This window comes from Syngnathus floridae, chromosome 4 (genome assembly GCF_059516105.1).
Source record: "Syngnathus floridae isolate MCC-2025c chromosome 4, RoL_Sflo_1.0, whole genome shotgun sequence".
Classification (NCBI taxonomy): Eukaryota; Metazoa; Chordata; class Actinopteri; order Syngnathiformes; family Syngnathidae; genus Syngnathus; species Syngnathus floridae.
Genome location: NC_142416.1, coordinates 12,294,274 through 12,320,480, shown reverse-complemented (window position 1 = coordinate 12,320,480; position 26,207 = coordinate 12,294,274). Strand labels below are relative to the sequence as shown.

At 40.5% G+C, this 26,207-nt stretch overlaps 4 protein-coding genes across 17 annotated transcripts; 1 reads left to right on the top strand and 3 right to left on the bottom strand.

Moving 5' to 3' along the window:
- Positions 1–794: 794 nt before the first annotated feature.
- Positions 795–6,772, bottom strand: LOC148399177 (tumor necrosis factor ligand superfamily member 14-like). 5 transcript variants are annotated; one of them, XM_088373044.1, is made up of 8 exons: positions 4,278–6,087; positions 4,124–4,176; positions 3,647–3,940; positions 2,675–2,743; positions 2,547–2,580; positions 2,117–2,182; positions 1,792–2,029; positions 795–1,707 (listed from the first exon to the last, which is right to left on the bottom strand). In XM_088373044.1, exons 3-8 carry the CDS (start codon positions 3,845–3,847, stop codon positions 1,518–1,520), a joined length of 798 nt encoding a protein of 265 aa, XP_088229170.1. In that variant the 5' UTR covers positions 3,848–3,940; positions 4,124–4,176; positions 4,278–6,087; the 3' UTR covers positions 795–1,517. The 5 variants fall into 5 exon arrangements, with proteins under 5 accessions (XP_088229170.1, XP_088229172.1, XP_088229169.1 ...); XM_088373046.1 differs by having other exon boundaries at positions 3,647–3,866; positions 4,135–4,176; XM_088373043.1 differs by having other exon boundaries at positions 3,647–3,866; positions 4,278–6,086.
- A 160-nt stretch (positions 6,773–6,932) lies between these two features.
- Positions 6,933–9,255, top strand: tmed1b (transmembrane p24 trafficking protein 1b). The gene is made up of 5 exons (XM_088373042.1): positions 6,933–7,209; positions 7,868–7,965; positions 8,069–8,255; positions 8,683–8,850; positions 8,931–9,255. The coding sequence occupies exons 1-5, from the start codon at positions 7,027–7,029 to the stop codon at positions 8,979–8,981; spliced, it is 687 nt and encodes a 228-aa protein (XP_088229168.1). The 5' UTR covers positions 6,933–7,026; the 3' UTR covers positions 8,982–9,255.
- Positions 9,256–9,493: 238 nt separating this feature from the next.
- LOC148399175 (dynamin-2-like) lies at positions 9,494–22,973 on the bottom strand. Of its 8 annotated transcripts, none has more exons than XM_088373041.1 (21): positions 22,531–22,972; positions 19,743–19,816; positions 18,843–18,992; positions 18,554–18,757; positions 17,877–17,975; positions 17,603–17,763; positions 17,243–17,385; positions 17,024–17,159; positions 16,872–16,939; positions 16,476–16,614; positions 14,083–14,169; positions 13,934–14,004; positions 13,662–13,716; positions 13,495–13,506; positions 12,853–12,963; positions 12,646–12,755; positions 12,467–12,578; positions 11,948–12,115; positions 11,634–11,857; positions 11,280–11,519; positions 9,494–9,894 (listed from the first exon to the last, which is right to left on the bottom strand). In XM_088373041.1, exons 1-21 carry the CDS (start codon positions 22,689–22,691, stop codon positions 9,858–9,860), a joined length of 2,562 nt encoding a protein of 853 aa, XP_088229167.1. In that variant the 5' UTR covers positions 22,692–22,972; the 3' UTR covers positions 9,494–9,857. The 8 variants fall into 8 exon arrangements, with proteins under 8 accessions (XP_088229167.1, XP_088229159.1, XP_088229161.1 ...); XM_088373033.1 differs by lacking the exons at positions 9,494–9,894; positions 16,476–16,614 and adding exons at positions 9,914–10,978; positions 14,884–15,022 and having other exon boundaries at positions 22,531–22,973; XM_088373035.1 differs by lacking the exons at positions 9,494–9,894; positions 16,476–16,614 and adding exons at positions 9,914–10,975; positions 14,884–15,022 and having other exon boundaries at positions 22,531–22,973.
- A 1,100-nt stretch (positions 22,974–24,073) lies between these two features.
- On the bottom strand, positions 24,074–26,157 carry LOC148399174 (uncharacterized). Of its 3 annotated transcripts, XM_088374050.1 has the most exons (7): positions 25,993–26,157; positions 25,569–25,886; positions 25,193–25,270; positions 24,894–24,914; positions 24,750–24,803; positions 24,553–24,660; positions 24,074–24,456 (listed from the first exon to the last, which is right to left on the bottom strand). In XM_088374050.1, the coding sequence occupies exons 1-7, from the start codon at positions 26,030–26,032 to the stop codon at positions 24,194–24,196; spliced, it is 882 nt and encodes a 293-aa protein (XP_088230176.1). In that variant the 5' UTR covers positions 26,033–26,157; the 3' UTR covers positions 24,074–24,193. The 3 variants fall into 3 exon arrangements, with proteins under 3 accessions (XP_088230176.1, XP_088230175.1, XP_088230177.1); XM_088374049.1 differs by having other exon boundaries at positions 24,750–24,914; XM_088374051.1 differs by lacking the exons at positions 24,750–24,803; positions 24,894–24,914.
- Positions 26,158–26,207: the final 50 nt, after the last annotated feature.

Sequence of the window (26,207 nt, the reverse complement as noted above, 5' to 3'; positions counted from 1 at the left end):
GTATAAAAATACACTTTAGTGGAGGAACAGATGATAAATTCAGAGGAGAACACTTTTTGAATTGCTTTTAGTAGATTACCACCAAGCACATACTGGCCAAGTCTCATGTTCTAAGGTGTGCACAGGAGATGCTGATGTGTTGATTTGCGGCTTACCACAGGAAGTAACCCAATTACATCAAGAGTCTCTCTAAACATGGTCACCCCACTCTCCCCATTGTTTCCATATCTTGCAGACTCATTTTATCAACTTTTCTTGCTGAAGTCTTGCGTGTGTCCTTTTGTACGAAAAAAGGACTTTTGCACCTACACTTCATCGCAATTTGCTGCAGAATACATCCATTCTCAAGGGCTCAAATTTGTCTGGATAAAATGAGGTAATGGTGATTATAACCATAAGCTAATTTACATATATTAGTTAATTGGAGGCAGCATGGTGGCACACTGGTTAGCACATCTGCCTCACAGTTCAGAGGGTGCGGGTTCGATTTTACCTCCAGCCCTCCCTGTATGGACTTTGCAAGTTCTCCCCGTGCTTGTGCCTGCGTGGGTTTTCCCCGGAAAATCCAGTTTCCTCCCACAACCCAAAAACATGCATGGTAGGCTGATTGAGCACTCCCCAATTGCCCGTAGGCTTGAGTGCAAGTGGTTGTTCGTCTGTGTGCTCTGCGATTGGCTGGCAACCGGTCCCTATTGGGATAGGCTCCAGCACGCCCGCAAGCGGTACAGAAGATGGATGGCTGGATGGATGGATAAATGAAAATGCTTTTGGGTAGATGACATCTGACCTGGAGATATTTTGACAGGCCTTTAACTTTAATTCTTGTTTCTCAGTCATTCTACCTCTACATCTGTCTCCAGGAACAAAAAATCATGTTCGACTGGCCTTAGATCAGGCAACTATGCGCTGGGTGCATGTCAAAGGCCCCATCCTCTGTATGTCAACGTGCGCAGCATAGCTCAGGGAGAGTAACCAAATGAGGCTTGCACTTGCTCAAAAATCAAGATGCCGCCCTTTTTATTCTGCGCCATTTTAGGAATTAGAGCCTTAATCCCTACAGATCACATATTTCAATGGTACAACATGTAAACATCCATTGCAAGACTTGAGTGATTAAACCAAAGAAGAGCAAGTGAGACGAGAGGACTCGTTTCTCATTATGCATCGCAAGAATAGCTGAGTCATCTTTGTTGCTCATCTCTCTTCTCAGGCGTGTGTTTTACAACACATCAATAAATTTGCACCTGTAATTCAGTGGTTTGTCTACAAGTGCTTGGGGCACTTTACTGTCGACTTTCTAACAATTATTTCCACAATTTGGGATAATGTATTCATCTCATACCGATTCAACATACAGAACTTTTCTTCATTCAACAAAAAATCTAGTCTGAATATCAGATACAGTTTTATGAGATCGCAATAATTTGCAAAAATTCTTCTAATACATTCAAACAAAAAAGAAAGAAGCTAATCATAATGACACAAGTGTGAAATTTGTCTTTTTTTGGAATATGTTCCTATGGAGATACCATGAAGGCTCCCATAAAGTTTTCAGTCGGTCCAGGACGTAGTTTCTGTATACTATCTAATGTGATGAAAATTTGATCTCCTGACTGCAGGTGGAAGATCCCCGCCAGGTAACTGTCCCATATATCCTCCCCACCTGATGACTTGACACTTGAAGGTTTAGGAGTCCAGCAGCGGGTCCTAGAGGAAGGAAAAAACCAGCAGAAACTGAAATGGTTGTGTACAAAGTTAGCAACAGAGGAAGAAAACCAGATGCCTGCTAACCTCTTTGATTTCATAAGTTCGATGGGTTGGTCGTATGCAGCCGTGTCTTTCATCACCTTGTGCTGGATAAGAGAACACACCTCTGCAGCATTTATCTGCACTTTGGAGTAGAGGTAGTAATAACCTTCCTTCTCCACCAACAGGCGGCCATTGTTGTAGCCCATCTGGTGGGTGATGGCATCACCATCTTTGTCAACCCACAGCACCACATTTTCCTCCCCAACAGGATTGCTGCTGCCTGAAATACAGTTGAGCGAGGGTTAAATCAATATGTTCAAATAGTATATTCATTTTATTTAAGGTGCTGTATTAAGAGGATTCTTACAAATCAGGTGAGCAAAGGGCTTAGGTCCCAGCAGAGTTTGAACTGGCTGAATCTCATTCGAGGCTCCTGTTTCCAAAGGGGTAACAATTGAATTGAATTACAGTCGTCAATTTTGAAACTTTTCTATTGGCTGTCCAGTAAAGGTGAGTGTTGTTGTGACATTATCATGAATTTGTTAATAATATTGTCAAGGGTTGTGTCAGCTATGGGTAAAAGGGATTGGTGAGTGATTGTGTCATGAAGAATTTGAGGCATGACTTTAGTCTCAATTAATAATAATAATAATAATGATAATTATTATTTTTACAAGATATGTGATCACTTTTGTTTATTTATTATAAACAGTCATGGTAGTGATGCAACTGGGTTTTTTCTATCACATATAATTTTGTCTCTTTTTTATTTTCTGTTTCATAATAAATAATCATACTTTTGGATGCCGCTGGATCTTGGAAGGAGGCAACCTGCAAGACAAAAAAAGAGCAAGAGTAAACCTTAGGCAATTCAATTCAAGCGTAACATGACATTCAAATTGTTGACACATTCATTCAAACTTACCTGTTGGGCGGATATTTTGGAGTTGGACATGTTCCGACAGACAGGATCTGATACGCAGATGGAAAATGCCTGCAAGGAAGAAAGTGAAAAGACAAGAGAAAGTCAAACAAGCAAAGATGTCACAAGTTCAAGTGCAGGAAATGTTGTTGCTGAGGTTTACAAAACAAATGAGGCCTCTAGTGTGGCAATTTGAAGGATGTCCACATATGCACATGCTGGAGGATCTTTTGTTGGAAATGGAATGAGAAAATCACAATATCAAAACTATGACAGTGGATGTCAAGCTTCTGTGCCTTTACAATACCGTGTAAGTATTGGACAACAATTAAATTTGCTGCTATCAGTTTATTTGTACAAATACACTGCATGAAAGAGGAAACTGATTTTACGGAAAATAATTACAACAGTCACTATGATGCAGACTTCGTCATGTCATGCTGGTATTATGCCTCATCACAGGCATACTCTTTCTACACTGTGCCCTAAATTGACAATACTACTACTATAATAATAATAGATTTTATTTATAACACAAAATCAACCCTCAAAGCTTTAGAATACTTTCTAAATCAATCAATCAATCAATCAATCAATCAATCAATATGGGGGTGAAACACTTTTATGGAGTAGTAGCATTGGAAGCTGTTGCTCTTAAATCTTGACGTCATTGGATAAATAAAGCCCAGTACTATAGTCAACAAATTGAGCGGTGCAAAATACAATGTCATACAGTTAATTTTGGAACGGGAGAGACCACTTGACATTTGATACAAATGGGTATGTGACTTAAAAAGTGATTGCCTATACAAAGATAATGGATGTTCAGTTGTGACTGTGCGCGTGTGTGAAAGAGAAACAAAACAGAGACAGTTCATGACGTAAGAAAAAAAAGGAAATTTCCAAAGGAGAAAAGCAGTCAAAATAGTTTCGTCTTCAGTCGGAAAGACAACAAGACCAAGACAACAACCTCACCTCGGTTTTCATGTAAAGTTTATAGACAAAACATCCTTCCACAACAAGTCCCAGCATAGCCAGCGCCACCACCAGCAGAAGACACTTGCTTCTGGTGGGAGTCCATTGTGTTTTTTTCACGGGTCGGGGTGGGGGGAAGAAGCCGGTTTGGCTATCCACGACAAAGACTTGGGGACGACTGGCCACGTCACCCTCTGACATTTCCTCTGAGCTGCTCCACCTGTGATGCAAAGGAGGCAAAAGGTCACCAGGCCCATCTGGGAAAGGAGGCTGCAAGCAGAATTTGGAACAAGTCTAGACACAAGATACAAGATACAGAAAACAGATTGATGAATAAGCAAGAAATGCCGCCAAAATAAATAGAGGCTGTGATGCAACCTGACTTCTTGGAAGTGAGTCCGAGAACAGACATTACTACATGCTACAGACAAAATAATCGTTTTTTTGTTTTTTTTTTTAAATACGAAGGATGGATACCTTGGACTTACTGATGCTTTGTGTATCTTCTTAACTCAGCCAATTTCCCAAAACTGGGATTAAAAAAAAAAAAAGAATGAAACAATCTCAAGAATGGAGTATTAGAAAAATAAAATAAACACAAAAATGGAGATCTTTGAAAATGCCAACTTACAGCCAACACTTTAGATGAACTCTCAGTACAGCTGAGTGTGATGCCTCACAGATATCCTGCTGACTGCCACCAATATTGCTTTCTTTAACAAGCTCATGTCAGGAGGAAATGAATATGACACAGGGAAGAAACAACTCAAGAGCAACAGAAGACTGTGTGTGGGACACTCCCCCACAATGTGGTAGTTATCATCCCTCAGCTGACACTTCCTTTTCTCTCTTCACGTGTCTCTATTGAATTTTGCTGTTTTTGTATATTGACATCTATATTGACATCATGCATTTGTTACAACTGTATCAAAGACGACGAGTTACCTGCAACTGACCAAATGGCTTGGATATTGATAATATTTGTAAACACAATAGGCTACATCTTTATTCATCAACAGGTGTCACAGTAACAAAGCACTTTACAGACCATACTATATGGAAAGTATCACACTCAGTTCTCATCAATGGAGCAGACTAATCTTAGCAACGTAATTGCTTTAAAAGAAGAAATGATTCAATATTGTGTAAATTGCGTGTGTTAATGTTTGAAGGTGACTAATGTGTTGCACATGTTCTCTTGTCCTTCTTTCTTTTTTGCTTGTAATTGTTCTCATGAGCTTTGTAACAACCTTAAATTACAGTAAGTCTTCCCTTGTATTAACGATGACATATCATGGAAGCTGTGATTCAATAGACACTACACTCATCCTCCTTGAACTCCTCTTTTCACCAAGTGTGACATATGTACTTTAAACGCCAGAACAGCAATTTTTCTTGCTCTAGGGCGCCTCCCTCAGTTGTGAATGAATAAATTGTATTGCAATGCTGGGGTCTTAAATAGTACATAGAGAGGCTAAGAAAATGATTCATAAATATATTTTAGAATATTCAATAAAATGCTGGAGAGGCTTAACTGGAACGACACCGGTTTTTACACCTAATCTGTTTACACCTAATCTGTTATTGTTGTAGTGAGAGGCACGTGTTAAAAATGATTTCCTCCATATGCTGAAGCCAAGGATACAGCACACATATGCACACATTGCGTTGATTGTAGATTAAACCGAGGGAAGACAGATGGACATGTGCAGTTGAGGTGGGCTTGAATGAGTGCCGTTCAACCCACAGTTATTGAGAAAGCACACGATTTGTGAAGTGTTTGTTTTGTGTCCCTAAGGTAATTGTTATAGGACAAGAATTTCTCCCAAATGTAAAAATAAAACAGTCTTTTGGAAAATGCAAACATAACCATTGGTCAGCCTCCATTTGTGCCCCCTTTTGGGAGCCTGTCACAATAGTTTTCTACTAAAATCCCATCATATTTCACAGCATCATGGTCCCCTGTGATAAATTAAATACATATGTTTAACTCAAAATTGAACTGCCTGTGGCTCAGTGTTAAGATTTAGCTCTTTAGACTTGGATCAGGGATCTAAAGATGGTAAATTTGAGATTTACAATGAAGCATAGAAACAGAATAATTTCCACCCTCTGGGAATAAAGGAATGTAACATTTCTTAAGACTGTAAACTTCCCTTCACAGGACTATGTATAAAACTTTCTCAGTAGCCTGTTTATTAGTTACACTGGCACCAGTGACGTGCGGTGAGGTTCATGACTGGGGAGGCACTGACGCCCCCCCCCCCCCGGTAAAATTTGTCCGGCTCCTAACTGTGTCACAAAAAAGGTTGGGGAACGCCGTCTAGTTTGGCTTATTCATTATTTAATTTGAACTGTTTTAATTAAAATCTCATATCAGCAGTCTTCATACATAAAAACACCCAATAAAGTGCATGGAATCAAAAACTTCTTTTCGATCGTGCGTACCACTCCTTTCCAAAGTCCCGTTGTCCGAATCAAACCTTTTAACTCCGGAGTTGCTCTTCCTTTACTGATGACCTCCTGCTTCGACCGAAAAACCATAGTTGAAAATCGTTTGGATATGTAATCCTCCATTGTAAAACGAAATGTAAAAACGGGAGGAAAAAACCCGAATGTAAAACGAAATAAAGGACGACTGCTCCTCAGTTGCTCACTGTCAATTTGAACTGGAGATCTCTTATTCTACAGGTAGGCGCATGAAGCATCCCGGGATCACTAGCACCACCTGCCATAAGGCTGGAGAACCTTTTCTCGTAGCCTCCGTAACGTCTCTTTTCAAAGCCGTTTTGTTCATCTTAAGAAGCACGACGTTACAGACAGATGACAAAAAACACTAGATATTCAATACATCATATTCAAGACAGAGCAGTCTAATTGCATCGCCTGTCAACATAGGCAGCCATGTCATTACACAATCCTCAGCGGAGGCTAGACACGAAGTTGGCTCCTCCGAGCGAATCGTCTTCGGTTTTAAAATAACCATAAAAATTCAGCGATTTTGGTTCAAAATGATACAAAACTATTGAAATGAAAAGGAAAACGACTTTATAAAAAAAACAATTGAATTTGTTTTTCCCCTTTTCATGATGGAAAAGGGAGGCGTCTGACCGCACGTCCCTGCTTGAAGGACCTTAACGTTTTGCACTTTGGACGGATATGACACATTTAATATGGCGCGCACGCTGGCGTATCCTCGCAAATGGCCTGTGTATTGGTTGAGCTGTATCATGCTGCACCTTCTAATTGGCCATGACATATCATGTGACTTGACGGTCGCTATCCACCCAATCACAGTACGAAAAAATCTTCCGCGGAAACACCAGATCAAGGAATGTCTGAGTGTAATCCGTAACCGTGTTCGGGCTAATATTCTCGGCATGGATCTTATCTTTGTGAGCAAAACCCGAATGCTGCTCCTTGCAGTGTTCGGATGGAGTTTGGGTGAGGTGTTCGGTTTTGGAGAGGAGAGCAACGAGTTCACTTTCCTTTTGCAAGCCGGGAAATCCGAATGTTTCTTCCAACGGGCAATAAAGAATGGTACGATGGAGGTCGAATATCAGGTAACTGTTTGCATGACACAAATACTTAATGACTCCTCTTGAAACATTTCACTTTTGTTTTCTTATCCTTCAGTTTTTATTTCCTGAGCTCGAAATTAACTCTGCAAATTTTAACTAGCTGCTGCTTTAGATTAGAAATCAACAGTTTGATGTGTAGAACATCAGAATGTCATTTACTGTTTCAGTTCAGTGTAATATTAGAAAAAAAGAGTTAGTTAAAAATTTTCTTTGTTCAGCGTTCTCCTCCAGCGACCTTCAAAGCCAAGCAGAGCAATGACGTTTTGTTCCTTTTGAAATATCATACATACATGCATATCCGCTTTTTGGCAATGTTCGTTCAGTGTGCCGTGAGATTTTTCTCGTTAATGTTCAGCCATTCCCAATTTTGTTGTATACCAGTTGCACAACGACAAAAAAGGCATTCTATACTATTCTATTGTGGGCATTTTCATTTTTAATTATAGTGTGTTGACTGTATCTTGACATTTTAACCTTTTCTCTTAACATCTGGGCGTTGTATTTTATTATTCAAATCGGTGATGGGCCACAAATGACCCTCGGGCAGACTTTGGACACTGCTGCGGCAGTGCATTCTTAATATTGTTCACTTCAAACATTTGTTTGAAAACTAAAACATGGAGGTGTTTTTTACTACCAGGTGATTGGAGGTGCCGGAATGGATGTGGATTTTACGATCCTCAGTCCAGAGGGCGTCCCGATGGTCGCAGAGACCCGTCGCTCAGATGGAGTTCATGTGTGAGTAGCACCTCAAATCGCACCTAGATCCTCAATCTTGTTATTGGAACTGTCCATTTATTGCTGCTGGCTGTACTTCCTTTATTTGTTCTTTGTTTTTCAGGGTGGAGCCCACAGTAGAGGGAGACTATCAAGTCTGCTTTGATAACAGCTTCAGCCACTTCTCGGAGAAGATGGTATTCTTCGAGCTTTACATCGAGGGGCCAGGAGGAGATGTGGGAGGTGATGACGAGTGGGCTGGTTTAGAGTTGGATGAAAATATGTTGCAGTACAAGTTGCAGGATATAAGGGTAAGCTGAAGTGTTTCAAGGAGTCACTAAATGGTGAATGGGCTCTACTTGTACGGCGCGTTTCTACCTTTTCTACCACTGCTTCCTATTCACCTACTGATGACACGCCATCAGGAGCAACCGGGGGTTCAGTGTCTTGCTCAAAAGCACTTCGACATGGGGGCACACATCATATTATTGTTTGAGATCCTACAAAACAACACAAGTCAGTTATTTTCTGTGTTTGGTCATGTGATGTTCGTAAGTCCGAAGTCAATATCCGTCAACAGCAGGGAGGTGTGTTGCATAAAATGTCAGCCTCCTGACATGGTGCAAACAGATGGATTAAACTGCTTAATCCTTGACCACAATGTTAACCATGGTGTGGTGGAAAAAAATGCAGTAATAAAAATAAAACTAGTTTTGAAATTTCTTGTTACTCCCCCAGGAGTACATGGACTCTGTACACAAACATCTTGAGCGTAGTCGGCAGATGCAAACGGTGTTGCGAGCTTTTGAGGCACGGGACCGAAACCTTCTGGAAGACAACCTGTGGAGGGTTACGTTTTGGTCATGTGCCAGCATGCTGGTGATGCTATGCGTGGCCTTCACCCAGGTAAACTGTTGTTCATTCTTACTTTTAGTGACTCCATATGGTTGGTGATGTTAATAAGATTGTCACCTCCTCCCCTTCAGGTCTACACAGTGCGTAAACTGTTTGACGATAAGAGGAGGGTGCACTCGTAGAACAAACTCCCCGGTGAGACAAGACAACCTGGGCGAGGCTCACAATCTATATTTGTTATGTCAACACCAACTGTTGGCACCAAGTGATGTGGTTGACATCTTAAAGTTTGTCACACGCCAATCTGAGCAATAACAGTGAACAGTTCCTATGTTGGTGGCCTTGTTTATTTCCTTTAGTGCCTTTGTAATATGAAATCTTCCCACAAATGATGCAAAGAATACATTTTAGAAGGCACTGCAGTATATTTCACAGTAAAACAGTGGTGGGATTTGCTGTGATTATGATTTTTTTGGGGGGGAGCGGGTAAAGCTGAAAGGTGATGTGGGAGCCTTTCTAGTTTAGATGTGATAACTATGTGCAATAGTCTTGAATTTTTTTGTACATTTTTGTAACACAATGCGCTGTCCCTAACCCCCAAGAAGTACTCATTTTTGTAAGACTTCCAAAAATTAAATAGGAACATAATGACTGGTATTGTGCCTTTGTACTTAAGGCCTTTGCTTTATCCTCTTTTTTTTTTTGGCGTCCAGTGGGTGGTACTGCCAAAGTAAAATCTCGAAGCAAGGTTTTCATGGGAGCCTTTGCATCGATTTTAATGTTTGTATAATTTTTGTGTTGTTGATATGACAGATGTCACAAATATTGAGTTGAACAATAAAACCATAATTACAAAAAAAAAAAAAAAAACTCATTTTGACATACTTTTTTGCTGAGATGTGCACCACATTCACAGTGTCCTTCTACAAATGACACCTTATCTACTTGAAATAACAGATTTATTTTAGCGGTTATCCTCACTTGAAACAAATTCTAGACGTGCCATGAGCCATCCACTCGAGCTTGCTGAGCCACGTTGCGCTGTGATCAAGCAACCATCACCTTTGGTTGCTACGAGAGTGTGGAGGAGGACGCCTGTGCAAAGAGGTAGATATGATATATATATTTTTTTAATCAAGTGCCAAGTAACAGACACAATGGAGAAGCAAGTACAATACTTAATAAATCAAATTGCATAACTTTTTGTCATTCCAGCTCTATGAATAGCCTCATAGCAACTGTACTTACCATAGCAACACATTCCACCCCAAACAAATGTCACACATTTTATCAGCACAGATATATTCACTTGACTTGAATGAAAATCAGATGTGACCTGAGCTTACCTGTGTAAATATAGCATACAGTACATTAGTGTGCATGCTATCTATCAAACTGCGCACCATTAGCATGCAAAGAGGAATGGTAATACACTCAGGAAAGGTAGGGCTGAAAAGTGAAGCAATAGCACTGCATATCCTCATTTTAAAAAGTGAAAGGCATCCTTTAATAAACATTCTGAAAAGCAGGCACTTTAAGTCAGATAATGATATCTATGGCTTTTTACGTGATTATCGTGATACACATAGTCAAGGCAGGATTAAAATTTATCATGCACTGCTGGGAAACGGAATATAATAAAACCTATAAAACTCATATCATACTGATAAATTAGGTTACGGAAGTAATTTTGCAAAAAATACTTAGGGAGAATTATTAATATTGTTCATTGCGGGATGACCTAAAATATAATCTTGTAGATTTACCACACATGGAGAACTGACTCATCAAAAAGTGCAACTCATGTCATGAGGTGCTTAGTGTGTAAAACCTTTGACATTGCATTAGCATGTAGAAATTTCTTCATAATTTTCTTGAAAATAAAATTTCTGACATCTCACAATGAATTTAACATGAAATAATATATCGAAAATGTGATGGTTCTTAAACCACAAGACTCACAAGAATGATCCCTTTACATAATGTCAAAAGTCATCAATGATAACAGGTCAAAATGTCATAACAAACATCTTTAAACTGCAGATAAGAAACTAACTGGATATATAAAAGTGTAAACTACATGAAATGTTTGCATAGTGTGTGTGTGCGCTTCTAGTCAAGCAGGGAGGGTTCTGAAGGACGTATGATGGTGGGTCTGGGTGCAGCCGGGGGCCTTCTGCTGCAGGAAGACACAGGTGGAGTAGAATGGGGGGGAGAGAAACATGCAAGGAAAACTGTCATCAGCTAGTCATGCACCATGATTCCCAAAGCACCACAAGCACCGCCACCATCCACTTTCCCGTCACATATATACACCATAGCATCAGTAGCTCCATTTCCATCAAGAAATCGGCAATGACCTGCAGTTGTTGCGTTCACCAATAAAGAGCCACTTGCAAAGCCATGTGTCTTATTGTGGTATGACGCCACACTGTCACTCACCAATTGTTGGTAGAAATACATCGAATGTTGTTGCTTACCTTGGGATGCCTGGTGGTAGAGCAGGAGGGACACGTGCCGGTCTGGAGGGAATGAGTGGAACGCTTGGTTCAAAAGCAGACTGGGCAGGTGGTGGGCCAGGTCGAGTTGGTACTGGTGGAGCGCCGAATGCCGGTGAAGGGTTCAGCGGTGGGGCTGGACCGGGCGCGGGTCCCCTGACTGCTGGAGGTCGGTTTGGAGGGGGCGCTGTTGCAGCGGCAGGGCGGGTTCCTGGAGGGAGACTGAGATAGACGAACATCTCAAACAGTGTAGGACACTAAACTTATCAATTTACAATGTACATTTAAAATAATCTATGAATTATTATCGCATTTTATTCTATTCCCACGCGTTACCTAGGCTCTTTGATCCAGGTGTCGTCTACCGGTGGAGGCACAGGAGTTGAAACAGTGGTGGTACTGATGTCACCAATAATGACCAGAGATTCCTTCAGCGCATGATACATTCGAAGCATCTCATCTCTCCTCTGAGCCTGCTCAGCAGACTCTTCCATCAGGCTGCTCTGGTCCCCAGCTGAGTACAGGTAGGCCAGCAGCTCAGAATGGATGAAGTCCTTTGCCTGGAGATCAAATCGCACAATTATTCATCCATCCATCCTGCGTTAACCCTGAAATGCTCCACATGTGCTAATAAAACATAGGAAACCTACACTGTTAATCATGAGATGCATAATGGTCTTGGGCATGAGGTCTCTGATGGACTTGTTTACAATGCTGATATACGAGTCCACCAGGTTGCGGATGGTCTCCACCTGCCGCTCCAACTGTGGGTCCATAGACACGGTGTCGCCTGGAATCATGGCCTCTTCATTTTCGGCCTGGAGAAAGACAGTGAAGAAACCGGGTGAATAGAGACAATGGACTCCACTATGGGAAATGCTGGCATATCCTGCAGCTATACATACGTATATATTAGGGCTGGGAGTTTATGAAAATAATAGTATTTGTCTTGGACCCAGATGTGTGCGTTGTTATGGCCCTCTATGTTTCGTATACAAAAAAGGGCCGATTGACTAGTGATCCTGAAAAGCTAATGTTAAGTGTAAACCCAAATCTCCTTTCGTCATCACCACAATCTGGTCCAAAAAGTCTAAAGTAACCAAAAGTGTCTCTGTCACATTACTGTGAGTATTATATGTTCAAACACTGCCTATTTAAAAGGTTAATACCTGGTCTTTCTCAGGGTAAACACCAGCTCTGAGGAACGAGGCTTTCCAACTGTCTACATCCTCCTGAGTGTCACACGCCAGCTCGATCTGCCGCAGGTCTTTATACACGTTTCTGTGGCAGGGATAGGGTAAATGTTCAAAAGGTCTAAAGGAGCAGTTGATGGCAGCATTGCCCTCACCTCTGCTCAGTGTTAAATATGGCAAAGACATGTTTGCTGGACATGAATCCCTTCTCCACATCTCTTAGTTTCAGGTTGTCAAGAGGCAACATGTACTTCTTCTCCTTCTCCTGATGAATTACACAACATGCGACCATCCACTTTACTGTGCTTCATTTACAATTGAGCATTTCAAATATGTGCACAAGCTGTGGGTCCTTTCTTTACCTCCTCATCTTTGTACCAGGAAAGGGACTCTGCAGTGAGGACAAACCAGTAGTCCTTGGAGCCTCCCTTCATGATGCTAATGTTGATTGTCAACCAGCCTCGACGGATAACCTGTGCGTGAGACACCAACACTTTACTAATACAGTACGTATACACAAGCATTAAAAAAGTAAACACCCAACTATAGAAAACAATCTTAAGGAATTCCGAAAAACAAACATGCAAGTTATGCCCCTTCAAACAAATAAAATAAAACAAAACAAAACAAAACAAAACAAAACAAATAAACGCCTACATCTCTCTCTGCTAGACTTGGACACAAAGGAACACAAGTGAAGTAAAATGGACATTTGTAGTACCCTAACACGTGTTAAACTACAAAACTGACTTGCAACCAATTTGTCTGAATATTTATATTTGTGCACTTGTGTGAGTAGGATCAAGTCAGGAAACATTCTCAGAGTACTGACCTCCTAAACTAATGAGATTTAATGACAAGAGGCCCATTTCTCAAGAGTCATTCATGAATGATCTCTTTCTCTCACCCCGCTGTCACAAAGTTCCACAAACAGAATGCTTGAAACAGACACCCCACCAAGGAGAAAGGGAACAAGAGATGGAGAAAGATGGTAAGATACTTACAAGAATCCCTCCCTGGATCATGAAATGTAGGAATAACACGGGAGAGTTAAAAAAAAAAAATAGCCCACAAGGACAGAGACGTGTGTTAATGGGAATCAACAAAAGACGGTTAACCACACACTGACCAAGACACTAAAACAACCAGATAGACAATTTTAAGCAATTACCTGGTTAGGCATGACTCTCTTTTTGGTTGCATTTGCAGCCGTCCTCTGCTGTGCACTGCAAGATCAGGAGTTTTTAACAAATGGGCTCGCGTATACACAGTAAGATGCATTTTTATTATGTGGGTAATTACAAATGTTTTTTTTTCCTCAGTCAGAAAATAAAGATCTTTGTTGGGGTTTAATTGTATTGTTTTTAAGCAGTGTAGCTGGCCATCTGTCTTTGTGCAGGAAAAAAAAATTCAAATAATTCTATTAAACCAGAAATATCTCACTTGGCAAACCCAATGAAGTCCTCATGATTAGTGTTGATGTAAGACAGTTCGATGTCAATTAACAGGAGCACCTGATGGGCCAAACGTGACAAACATTTGGTCAAGACCATTTAACTACAAAAAGATGCAACATGCACACACACACCCACCTGGTCTTTAGTCTTGCTGTCCCTCTCTCTGACGTAAGTGGTAACGATTCGCTCAGTCTCTTCTCTAAGGCGAGGATATGATCCAAGCTACAGGCGGCAAAAACAAACACTGCTGCGGGTACGGCAATGACACAAAATACATAACAGCGCAGTGCGCGCAGTACTAACAAATGCATGAAGCAAAAGTAAGACATGCAAAGTGACGAGTGACACCTCCAAGTTCGACCTTGGTCAACTGTCAAAACAACATTTGCCATTGACAGCAAATATGAGGGGAATTGTGGCATTTTTTTAACAAATGAACCAGGACTGGATTGTGATCGACCTTCGAGGTACCACTGTCTTATAGCAGCATAATCTCAAACTGTGCCAGATAATCAGTGAGGTGGAGCATAATCACAAACTGTGCCAGAAAATCAGTGAGGTATACTTGAGAAGATAAAGAGTTGTCGTGAAGATGAGAAAACGCTTTAGAAAGAGGGAATAAAGCCTACTTGAAATCAAAATACTCAGCTGACAAGACAGAATCCATTTTCCAAGTTGTGATAGTGGGTCATGGGAAATTGGTTTAATCAGGGGTGGTTAAATCATTGCTCTTAGAGCTGATGGAGTGAAAAGGGCTGGTCAAGGTCCACGATTAGAGGGGCTCTTAAATTTAAAGAGGGAATCAGAGGATGAGATGGGTGCTGAGTGAAGCAATAGACAGCAACGTTCATTAGTTCTTTTTTGCTGTGCATTGTTCTATCCCTGATTGCCTTCTATCATCCTGTCACACCACCTGTCCGTGCATCTCCCGTTTACCTTTTCGGTGCACTTCCTGATCAGGGTGACAAGCTCGGTGACGACGAGGTCAACGCATTTCAGACAGGGGTCTTTCAGCTTAATGATCTGCTTTTTCACTATAGCTTCAAACGCCATGTCGGGAGTGAACAGGCCTGTCCTGTGGTGATGCATCATGGGAGTTGGACAATTAATGGAAGATGCGGTCATGTAGCGTTGTGTAGAAAGGTGGTAGAGAAGGGTGGCAGAGAAAGGAAAGCCCATGTTTGGGGAGTAAAGTGCAATGGCATTGAGGGAGACTATGACAAAAAGGGGGAGAAAAAGGGAACATTTGAGTTAGTTCTGATTCATGTTCTGGCCAATTAAACAAGCTGCAGGTTTGCATTGGAAATTTTTTTAGTGAAGGCACACCTTCAGTCACTGTTTATTTAACTAATCAAAGAAGCCGACACGACCCCGGATCTTAAGTCTTCATCTGTCCCACAAGTTTTATTTTTTAAAATAAACTAAATTGCATACTGATTTTAATTTCCCCTTACATAGCACAACTGTAACATGCGACTGTGCAATAGCTCAAAACAGGAAACGTCGAAAAAGCACTACCTGCCACAAAACCACAAACAAAACTGACACAGAGAAAGAAACAATAAACAGAGACAAGTGACAGATGATTCTAATTACCAACAAGACAGAAACAAAAACTAGAAATGGACGGTCACAGATGACAACACTGTAACCCTCAAGATATTTCTTTTTAAGATACTGTATATGTGGGACCACCATGCTACTCCCTTATGAGTCTGCGCCATACAAAAAAAATAATAGTGTCCATATACTTTAGTGATCGCTCATTCTCACTATACTCATAGTGATTGCGCTTCAGTTTACTATTAGAGCACAAAGTAAATCTTGACATAGTTCAAGTAAAAAAAGTCTTGTAATTGAAAAGGGAAAAAAACAAACAAACCTGCAGCTTGTTTAGTTACGAACCGGCACAGGAACACATATAGACCTGTTTCTGACCACACAGCTTCTCAGCGACATCACTGCGGTGAACCCACTGCAGCTCGGACTTTAATGTGCGAAAGCAAAGAAACTTTAGCGTTTTAAGGGAGATATATTATATGATTTTGTTTCCCCCGTAATTTAGAAAATAGTGGTGAATACTGTAAAAGCAATGATAAGTAGAGATTTAGTAACAAAATGACCGGGCTGAAAGTGGAAAATGGTGAAAGCGGACTCCAGAGTATTGAAGAGAAAAAAAAAAACAGAGGCTTTTTTTTACTCATGGAGGAAGCTTCATACAGTGCAAGGCAAAAATGTCTCACAGAAAAAAAAAATTCAAGTTTTCAAATATTTTGCAGAAAAAAATGTACTTGGTTGCTTAATTTCATACCGGATGGGTCAGCAGGACCTACTCAATTATTTGCAAGGAATTAAAAAGCCCCATTTCCATAATATGTCCCCATTAACGCTAATGTGAAAATGAAGTGCAAAAATGTGCAGCTGCATAAAAATAATGTCAAATCTGGGGGCAAAACGATATTCTTGTCTGCACGGCAGGCGACCACACTCTCTGGTGTACAAGCATGGCAGAGACCATGCAGTGATACCTTATTAGTGCACTGCCTGACTGTGTTGATGAGTTCCTGGATGACCATGTCGATGCATTTCAGACACGGTTCTTTCAGCTTAATGATCTGCTTTTTCACTATGGCCTCAAACGCCAAGTCTGGGGTGAACAGGCCTGTCCTGAAGGACATACAAATGAGACAGACATGGAGCAGGAAGACAGGAGGTGCACATGGGGGAGGGGGGGCACTTAACCAGAAAATAAGACAAGAGGACAAAAACAGATCAAACTAAAACAAAATCACAGCACAATGATTAGGAAAATGATGAATTGGTTGGATGGGTGGATGTTATAAGACTGACAAACAAGGAAGAAAGCTCAGACACAAGCTAACAGAGGTAGGCCAAGTGTTGATACGCAGGATGTTCCAACTTGCCTGACTCCGTGGATGTTTTTGATAGCGTAACTAATTTCTTTCCTCAACTCCTTCTCATCAAACTCCATCTAAGACACAAGGAAGCAAAGGCCTTTTAACAATGACCAGTCATTATCTGTCATCATCAGATATTACGTTACTATAATAGTCACCTTCACTAGCTCAAAAGGAAAACGCTCATGAAAAATGCGGTTGATCTTTGCTCCTCCAGATAGGTTGGAGGTGTCCACCTGATCCCCCGAGCCTTCAATGCACTTCTCAAAGTCCACGCCAAACTGCTGCACCATCCTGCATGTGAAGCAGCATAGTAGTTTTCAAATCTATTCGCATCTATGCGTGCGTGTGTTTGTGTACTGTGTGTGTGTACTGACTGAAGCAAAGCTTTGGTTTTGCGTGCAGGATCATCAGGACGAAAGTTTTTATATTCTTCCACCTCTTTTTCCAGGGAGAGAAGCTGACTTTGCAGCTTACTTCGTAGCCCAGGCAGGGTTTCACGAATGTGGTTGGTAAGTTGCTGGAGGAAAAGAAAAATGTATGTAAAAAATTTGTATGAAAAAAAACAAATTTCAATACTGAATTAACTAATGCAATAGAACATTTGTGTTAAGAAATATTTGGAGCCAATATAAATTAGCAGTACATTGGACGAGCTCAGGAATTGTGGCTTTGTCTGTATATTTGCAGATTTTTTTTTGGGTGGAGGAAGTGTTTGTTTGTTTTAGTTTATAAACCTGATTTAATGTCTTCTGCAGGTGTGGTGTGCCCATGCGCTCTGCAAAATGTCTGTATGCAGGATGGGACAAGAAGAACTTGCGCTCAGCCGCCAAAGCGGCACGAATATCTTTCTTCCCATCAATGTCCTTCTGACTCCGGTTCACCACCCCAATGTAACCTGTCGAGAAGAAAGACAGAACATTCTACTGTTGTGATATCAAACCAGTGTTTAATTTGATCTTAGGTGATACTGATGGTATTTGTTGAGCGTGTGAGTGTGTGTGGTCTCACCCCTGCGGAGAGGAAGGAGTTTGTTTTCCAGAATGTCTCGGGCATCAGTCCCCTCATCCATCAAGTCCAGTTTGGTAATCACTCCTATAGTCCGCAGACCTGAAACAAAATGCGTCAGCCAAAAATGGCACCCCAATATTTTTCTGGATTTCAACAAAGACACCACCATTGTTCTGTGAGAAATTGAATGGATTACATTTATCGGCCCATGCAAGCAATGTAAATGGATGAAGGTGAGAGTTGCACTGAGCTACATACTAACATCAACAATAGAAATTTCACATATTAAATTCATCCCTTGGTAAATGTCACCTATGTTGGCTTGCTTCACTATACTCGCCTCATATCAAAAGAGGAATTCCAACTGTTACTAAACTTAACAAAAAGAAAGAGGTGCAGTTTTCAAAGCAATTTGTCAAATTATGGGGCAATTGCTGGTAGCTGGGCTAAAAATGTAATGAGGCTGAAAAATAGCCCCACTGTACATAATAATTTTATATTAAGTCAAAAAATGTACACATCCAGTTTATAAAATGGTTAATAGCATGATATAAAGTAAGATGGCTAATGCAAATTTAAACTATTAATAAAAACGTGAAGCAAGAAAGTCACATTGAAGAGAAAAGGTTGCTAAAGATAACAAACTTGACGAATTCAAACGACAACAAACGCCGTACCTTGAGGATCGACCTCTTTGGCAATCTTGAGGGCATCAGAGTTGGCCAGGTCCATATTAGCGGGGGTGACGGCCAGAATGAGGCAGCTCTCCTTGGTGATGAACTGTAGGAGCATGTCTCTGATCTGGTGTTCGATGTCTACAGGCTGGTCTCCTACAGCCACTTTGGTCATTCCCGGCAGGTCGATCAGGGTCAGGTTTAATACTTATAGGTACAAAGGAGAAAAGAAACTTGAAGCAAGATGGCACATCAACGTTTGTGTTTTATCGTTAGTGTGTCTCTTCCTCACCATGAGGGGAGTAGACTCGAAGGTTGATTGGAATGGGTGAAATGCCTTTGTTGGATCCGGTGAGCCGGTCCGTTTCCGCTTCAATCTCCTGACGGACTTCATCAAAATCCACAAATTTACGGCCCTTGCAGTGCAGAAACTCTGCATACTCTGGAAAGAGAAAATATAAAAATGTGATGATGCAGAGAATAGAAAAAGACCATTTGGGAGCACCGCTTTGACAGCCACATTAAGTCAGTGTTGGTGTTTCAATTCCGTTGTATCAGACGGCCATTAGGAGAACTTTTCCCATCCAAGTTTTAAATTGTTTTCTTCGAAATTCTTCTTTCTATGACACTTTTCTTTTCAAACATAACTTATCCTAGCTGACTAGCTGCCAGTCAGTCATCCTTCGACCAAAGTCAACTGGGATAGGCTCCCGCACATATCAAGGGAGGATAAGTGATACAGAGAACGGATGGATGGGCAGTTAAAGTTAACCTATTTTTTGGAATATCATTATATAATCTGTTTTAATACATATTCATGCCCCCCCCCAAAAAAAATCAGTTTGCACAGTAAATGTTCACCCTGATCAGCCCGTGACCTTCAGTTTGAGTTCCTGTGCAAGTGAGTTTAAAACCCGTTGACTTGTCAATTCAACTCCTAGAGTGAGCAATAGCGACATCTAGTGTTTACGGATTCTAATTATGTGGGGTATGAATTTTGGATTACCACCTGTTATTTTCAAGAGGAGAAAAGTGGATATGTTTGTTTTGAATGAGGCACTAATTGAGGCATCTTCTATCAGAGTAGAAGATGCCACTGTTTTCACAAATCAAATTTATTAGTCTCTACAATAGGGAGATTTGAATACAGTACATGCGTTTATACCTACGATGTAGTACATATTCCACTTGCCTGCTTTGTTGTTAACAAGTTGCAGAATAAGAGGACGACGAGTGACGATACCAGACCCTCTGGGCAAGAAGTCTCTGCAGGGGGAGACACAAGTGATGTTTAGCAAACACTAAATCAAACAGTATCTGGTAAAGGTTAGGTACATAAAGGTAGATAGAGGCAGGCAGACAGACATACAAATAGATAAACCCTTACTAAATCAATAGTTATTCCACTTTGAATTGCGCCAATTGCCAACGATGCAGACTGACTTGCTGGTCACTCAAGAACAGGAAATGACGGGGACTAACGCAGCTCCAGTGGGAGAGTTTAACACCCTGTTGAATTTTAAATTTTTAACAATACCAGACTAGAGGCCATGACTTAATTGGTCGCAAAAAAGAGTGCAGTTCAGTGGCTGTGGGTAAGAGTTTCATCTGGTCATGCTGGTGTCAGTCCAAATGCTCCCACCAACACAGACACTTCGACAAGACATCTTTCAACTTCCCTTTGTGTGGATACAGTATGCATTCATCAGAATGGAAACTCCCGTTCAATTGAATTGTGATTATTTCCAGGTCAGTGATCCCACATCACTCAAGGCAATGACAACATGTCTGTCGTTATAAGAGCCACACTGATTTGATGCACTCAGTGAAATACTTGCAATGTTAGTAATGCAATAACGCCACATATAATGTAATAGCTTCTAATTGACATTATTTTGATTAGGAGTTGTTTAAGTTGTTACATTTGGTGTTTCAAAAGAAAATATTACTTCTCATTTCATTGGGAGTAAAAGCGTATTAGGTTTACATGCACTTTACGTTGTCAATCCAGAGCTGTCATAGTTTTTATTTTTGAGCGCCATATGCATAAATAAATTATTTGCAAATTTTTCTCTTCAGATGTTTCGATGCTAAAAAGAAAAAGCGACGTGACGCACCACATTTGTGTACACGGATGGATTGAATATTACAAAATTGTCAATTGTGCATTTAGACTTCTTACTCACACACTTCTGCCTTTGTGTTGCACACCACACTGTGAACCAAATCACACATGCAAGAATGCAAGGACAGATGTCTAAGTGACTGGAGCGCCAAACAGTCCTGCTGAGCAAGACTGCGGGTTCCGCGCCTTGCATAAGGGTACCTCGACTGTAGTCAGGAAGCTGGCTACTATTGTTGCCATTTTACATTTATTGTCGATTGCTCGATTCCATACAGACGAGCTATTGCTGCCTAAATTTATAAAATATACAATAAGAAAATAAATACAGTATATTCATCAAGCCTGCCACACACTGCAGCATCTTATTGGCAAGTTAACAGGACACACACACACAGACAGACATACACACTGACAACCACTCAAACCCACGATGCTTGTTAGCCAGTGCTGACGGAGCATTCAGGAAGTTACACAACAATCCCATCCTCCTTCCTTAGGACTTCCTATCAACTTGCGAAAGAAAGCACCAAACCAAATTCTGGGACTCCATATGAATGTTAAAACTATATCTTCACATTAAGAGCGATAAAAAGGAGCGATATGAACTCGTGTTTTTTTTGTGTTTGTCCCATTGTTTTATGAAAAGTGCTTTGTTCCAGCTGCGGCTGTTGTGAAATGCAAGATATAAATGAAGTTGTAAATGCAGACTAGTGAATTGTAAATGACTTTAAAAAGGTCGCTCAAAGTGTCAAACGCAACAAAGAATATCAACAGCTTCATTAGTGGGCTCATTAACAGACATGAAAATAGCTCGTGCGCCCTTTGTGAGAGTCTGCAAGAGTGTGTCATGTACACATGCCAGTGCAGCTGGTGATATCACTGATGACCCCACACATCAGCGCATCAATGGCCCTACTGTCTCCCCCAGGAACCGCTTGGAACCCACAGACAAAAGGCAAAAGGGGAAAGGAAGGCATGGCCACATAAGACACATTCCCCATCTCAGCAGTGACAACATCCTGAAACGGAGACACGTCAGATGTTCCTTTTCTGACCTTGCATGAACAGTAACTGCTTGTAAAAAATCTGTGTGCCTGAATAACCAGTGATGTTCTGACAGTTGTTTTTTTCTTATTTGTCCGCAGGGGGACCTCATTAAGATTCTGTCAGTCTCACTCGAAAAGCACACAAATTCAGCTCTTTCAGTTGCCATCCTGAAAGACACCAACCGGTTTTGCCTTTTTATGCTCATAATCCATTGAGCCAGGAAACAGTATCAAGTATCAAGAATCAAGTTCAACCCCGTAGGCCAGATCAGGCACACCAAATTATTTTGTTTAGTGGAACTCCAAAACAGTTATTCATCCAATTTCTTATGTATAGTTTCTGGGTCACAATGGTCTTCTGAGGAAAAACATAACCACAATGAGGTACATGACAACGGACGCTGTAAATAATTTTTTAAAGTCAGACATTGACCTGGTTTATGCATGGTCGATAAAGGCTGTATTTACAACCTTCTTAAGGAACTGTGACTTTGTTAATGTTTGACAGAATAACTGAAGCTGAGAGAGCAAACAAATAAATTATTGTGTGTTATTTCTGGACGTATTTGTTCAAGCTAATTAAACCATGAGTGTTTGTCTTCAAGACGTACACAAAATGCTTGCGTAGAAAGCGCAAATGTTGATGGTGAATAACTCATCTTCCTAAAAGGGGGAGAAAAAAAAACGCCGTGAGTGCGCCTAGTTGGCGGCTTTTACATAAGTAGTAAATGAGAGATGAAGCGAAAATACTTGACTTCATAAGTGTCACTAAATCAGCCACACTGAAAAGTTTCCACAAACAGTACAACCTGCCAACGAAATTCTCCAGAACCGAGCTCTTCCCTGCGCTCTGGCCGCCGACGACCGCTATTTGGGGCAGCTCCAAGTTGCAACTCTGGCCGATGGAGCTGAAAGCGTCCTGAAGCTTGTTGATGAGGGGAATGAGGTCTTCCATCCCCCGATTTCCCATGATGCCACCCCGGTCCGCTCAGCGGGCTCTAACTACTTGTCTTGTCTGTCAAAAAGAAGGCCAACGGGTCGCTTTTCCAAAGTTCTATATGGAATTGCGCGGTTAGTCAAATATCTATGGTGTATCTTAACACCCCCGTAAAAGGATAAGATAATAAATGTTGACACGCCTGGGATGCAACAAAACAAGAAGCAGACTAAAATACGGAGTACTCGAGCCACATTGACTGTTAACTTATTTCATTATCCGGTCAGGCGACACACACCCAGCCTCCGAATGGAAGCTAAGCCCCGCCTTCCTTCTCTCATTGGTCGTTTGAACCGTCAGTCAGAATTGACATACGCGTTCCAAGATGTGTTTAAAATGCACCATGGACGGAAAATTGGTGAACTTGTAATGTCACAGGAATTTAAAATGGTCTCAAAACGTGTTGTTGCACATAGTTGTGCAAATTAAATACAACACCAAATTGCTGTTGCTCCGTAGAAGATGACGTTAACTAAGTAAAGACGTCGCACAAATTCACGTTTTATCTTTCGGTCAGATTTCTCACAAATGGTCTCAGTCCAGCCATTAGAGGGCGTAAAAGACCTAACAACTGTGCTGTGAATTTTTTGTAATGCAAAATGAGCGACTTGAATAAAAGTGTGGGAAACACTGAGCTAAACGACACTGTGTAGACACCATGTAGATTGTGTGTCAGACATTGAAACCTTTGTTGCAGTCGGGGCGGGACGAGATTAGCAAATTGCTTCCCTTTTCAACATATAATGTCAAATGTGAAATGGAACTGTAACACACGTGTTGTGCACTTGCCGAAATAAAAAAATCAAACCAAATATGTATATGGTACACACACACACACGCACACACTATGAAAATGTCAGTGACATTTTTTTGTTTGATTTTATATTCAAAATCATCAAAAGTCCCTCCTTCACTGTCTTAAACCAAATCACACTTGATTTTTCAAGATTGTACTCATATTTATAGCTGAGCACCAGCAAACCGCTTTTGTTTCCCATCACTTTAAACAAAAACACTGCAATTGAGACATTTGAACTCAACAGCAAAATCATCACCGGTTAACAATAAAATAAAAACAAGATTACCTGTCATGATGATGTAGACAAAAACTTGACTGCCATTTCTTTCATTATTTTATTGATACGATTATTTATTCCAATCAATAAATAGCTATTTTATCTGTCCTATGTGACATTATCTAAAGTTCTAAACTGTATGACAATTTGTTGTATTTTCTGTTTGAACACCAAACTTGAAACGCTTGCATGATTTTTTTAAAACAAGGATGTGACTCCTGCTGTTGAAACAGAAGGAAATACAGAGTGTTAAAAAACAAAAAAACAACCAAACGACAACACAGGCAAACATCTTTATTCTGTTATAAATTAAAGCATGTTATTTAGTTATTTTATCCAAAACTTTTCCAATCATAATATGTTTATGAGATTTCTTCAGAGTGGTGATGTGCACTGCACTCAGACATTGCAATACACTGATTCAGATTCATTTGTGACGAGAATGGTGGCGTATGTCACGTTTGGAGACTGTTTGGAGACCTGGCTGCTGTTCATATGGCTGTGGCTGACAGTGGAATAGAGTAGACTGTCTGGGGAAATCAGGGAATCAGTATATTTGCTGGTATCCTGGCTTTGAGCTGTAGATGACGGCAGGGCATCAGATGATTTGATCTTTTCTCTGGAAACCGTTGCATACCCTGGGGTCTCGTCCATTGCTTTTTCTGTTAAAAAATACACTTGCATTACTTTAAACTGTCTCATGTTAGTTTCCCTTTCGTCCTTCTAAAGAATGAGTCGTCGCTCTATTTTATTCATACCAGAATATGTGCTAATCTTCCTTTTTTGCTTTTTGAAGTATATGAGAAGAACTATTGCCAGGGTGAGTGCGATTACTCCAAGGCTTGCTCCAATGTACAATGGTTTCACTGCAAAGAAACACAAAATCAATTCACGGAATTCTGTGTTTTACGCATATGGTACTTTTGTCTTTGATGGCTAACTAAAAACCACTTACTAGAGGATTGGGTACTTGGACGAAATTGCTCAGTTGGGTTTGTTGTTGGCTTGTCTTGTTTGGGTATAGGAAAGAAAATTGGAAAAAGGCCCAAAGACCCACAGAGGGAAAACTGAATGTATTCTATGTGCCTTTTTAACTTACCAGTGCTGTAGCGATCAGGCTCTTTAAATATATGAGATGAAATATGAAAAAAAAATAAAATAAAATATGAGACGTGTGTCGTAAACACGAAACAGCGTAACTCAAGGATCCCCTGCGTATATATATATATATACTATATATCGGCATATATGTGTGCATATATAGTTTGTGTGTGTGTGTGTTTGTGTCGTTAAGACTTGACTTTACACTTAACAAAAAAACGCAAAATCAGTTCACGGAACTCTGTGTTTTACCCATATGGTACGTTTGTGTTTGATGGCTAACTAAAAATATCTTACTGGAGGATGGAGTACTTGGACGAAATTGCTCAGTTGGGTTTGTTGTTGGCTTGTCTTGTTTGGGTGCTTTTGTTGTTCCTAAAAACATATAGGAAAGAAAATTGCAAACAAGCACAAAGCACAAATAGGAAAAGATAACGTATATGGTGTAAAGCAGTCAGCAACATTTGTAGTGATTTTGTGTGGCAGGATTTCTGCTGCCCTCCTCAAAGTTGCTTTGTGCCAAAAAAAAGTGATACGGAATGGATGAACGGCCAGAAAAGCGTATGGACGGTTAGTTTCTGATAGCAATTACACATGGAATTTAGAGTTTAAAATATCCCCTGGTGCAGACTTAATGAAGAGGTCAAGAATGTTGAGTTCTATATCCACTCACTTTCTCTGACAGTGAGGACAACTTTTTCGTAATGATCTTGTATCCATGATCGTTCCCATCCACACCAGTAGGTCCTACCATCCTTCTTTGTCAGCTGAGAGATTTTAACTCTGAATGTTTTTCCTTCATCTATTATGCTGTATTTTCCTTTTGAATGCCATCTCCTCTTCCCCTTGCTTTTTATTAGGACATCGTCATCATGATCACAGTTTTTCTCGCAGAAGTATTTGGTGTTATCAAATAGACCGTTGTTAGAGCATGTTATTGTAATGTTTTCCCCAGATATTCCTGTGACTTCAGTCTTCGTGTTTGCTGTCCCTGAACCAAACAAAGAGAAGAATCAACTTGTATCACTCACTTATTTTGTAACTTACATTTCAATGGATGAGGATAGTAGAGAAAATTGAAGTGAGCTATTTCTTACCGTGCATAAGAAATGCGATTACAAGGAAAAGTATCTCCATGCTCTCATGAGTTCTCTTTTAGGTTTAGTCTCTTGAGTTGTTCTTTTTTCTGTTGTTGCTTGGTTCCTTTTTCCTATTACTGCACTTCCTCTGTTGACTCTCTCTGCCCCTGAAAACCCTTGACTTATGAAAAACTCAGAAAGTTGTTTATCAAAACAATCAACAGTACGTGAGA

What these genes read in the sequence shown, in the direction of transcription:
- LOC148399175 (XM_088373033.1), bottom strand. Translation starts at nt 22,691, where the DNA reads ATGGGAAATCGGGGGATGGAAGACCTCATTCCCCTCATCAACAAGCTT. An exon ending in TCGAGTCTACTCCCCTCATG is followed by an intron (nt 18,758 to 18,842) that starts GTGAGGAAGAGA and finishes TGTACCTATAAG; the next exon opens with TATTAAACCTGACCCTGATC. An exon ending in CAAAGAGGTCGATCCTCAAG is followed by an intron (nt 17,976 to 18,553) that starts GTACGGCGTTTG and finishes ATTTTGTTTCAG; the next exon opens with GTCTGCGGACTATAGGAGTG.
- LOC148399174 (XM_088374049.1), bottom strand. Translation starts at nt 26,032, where the DNA reads ATGGAGATACTTTTCCTTGTAATCGCATTTCTTATGCACG. An exon ending in AATCGCATTTCTTATGCACG is followed by an intron (nt 25,887 to 25,992) that starts GTAAGAAATAGC and finishes TGTTTGGTTCAG; the next exon opens with GGACAGCAAACACGAAGACT. An exon ending in TGTCCTCACTGTCAGAGAAA is followed by an intron (nt 25,271 to 25,568) that starts GTGAGTGGATAT and finishes ATATGTTTTTAG; the next exon opens with GAACAACAAAAGCACCCAAA.
- LOC148399177 (XM_088373047.1), bottom strand. Translation starts at nt 3,847, where the DNA reads ATGTCAGAGGGTGACGTGGCCAGTCGTCCCCAAGTCTTTGTCGTGGAT. An exon ending in CCAAAATATCCGCCCAACAG is followed by an intron (nt 2,581 to 2,674) that starts GTAAGTTTGAAT and finishes TTTGTCTTGCAG; the next exon opens with GTTGCCTCCTTCCAAGATCC. An exon ending in GAACTTATGAAATCAAAGAG is followed by an intron (nt 1,708 to 1,791) that starts GTTAGCAGGCAT and finishes TCCTTCCTCTAG; the next exon opens with GACCCGCTGCTGGACTCCTA.
- tmed1b (XM_088373042.1), top strand. Translation starts at nt 7,027, where the DNA reads ATGGATCTTATCTTTGTGAGCAAAACCCGAATGCTGCTCCTTGCAGTG. An exon ending in CGATGGAGGTCGAATATCAG is followed by an intron (nt 7,210 to 7,867) that starts GTAACTGTTTGC and finishes TTTTACTACCAG; the next exon opens with GTGATTGGAGGTGCCGGAAT. An exon ending in ACAAGTTGCAGGATATAAGG is followed by an intron (nt 8,256 to 8,682) that starts GTAAGCTGAAGT and finishes TTACTCCCCCAG; the next exon opens with GAGTACATGGACTCTGTACA.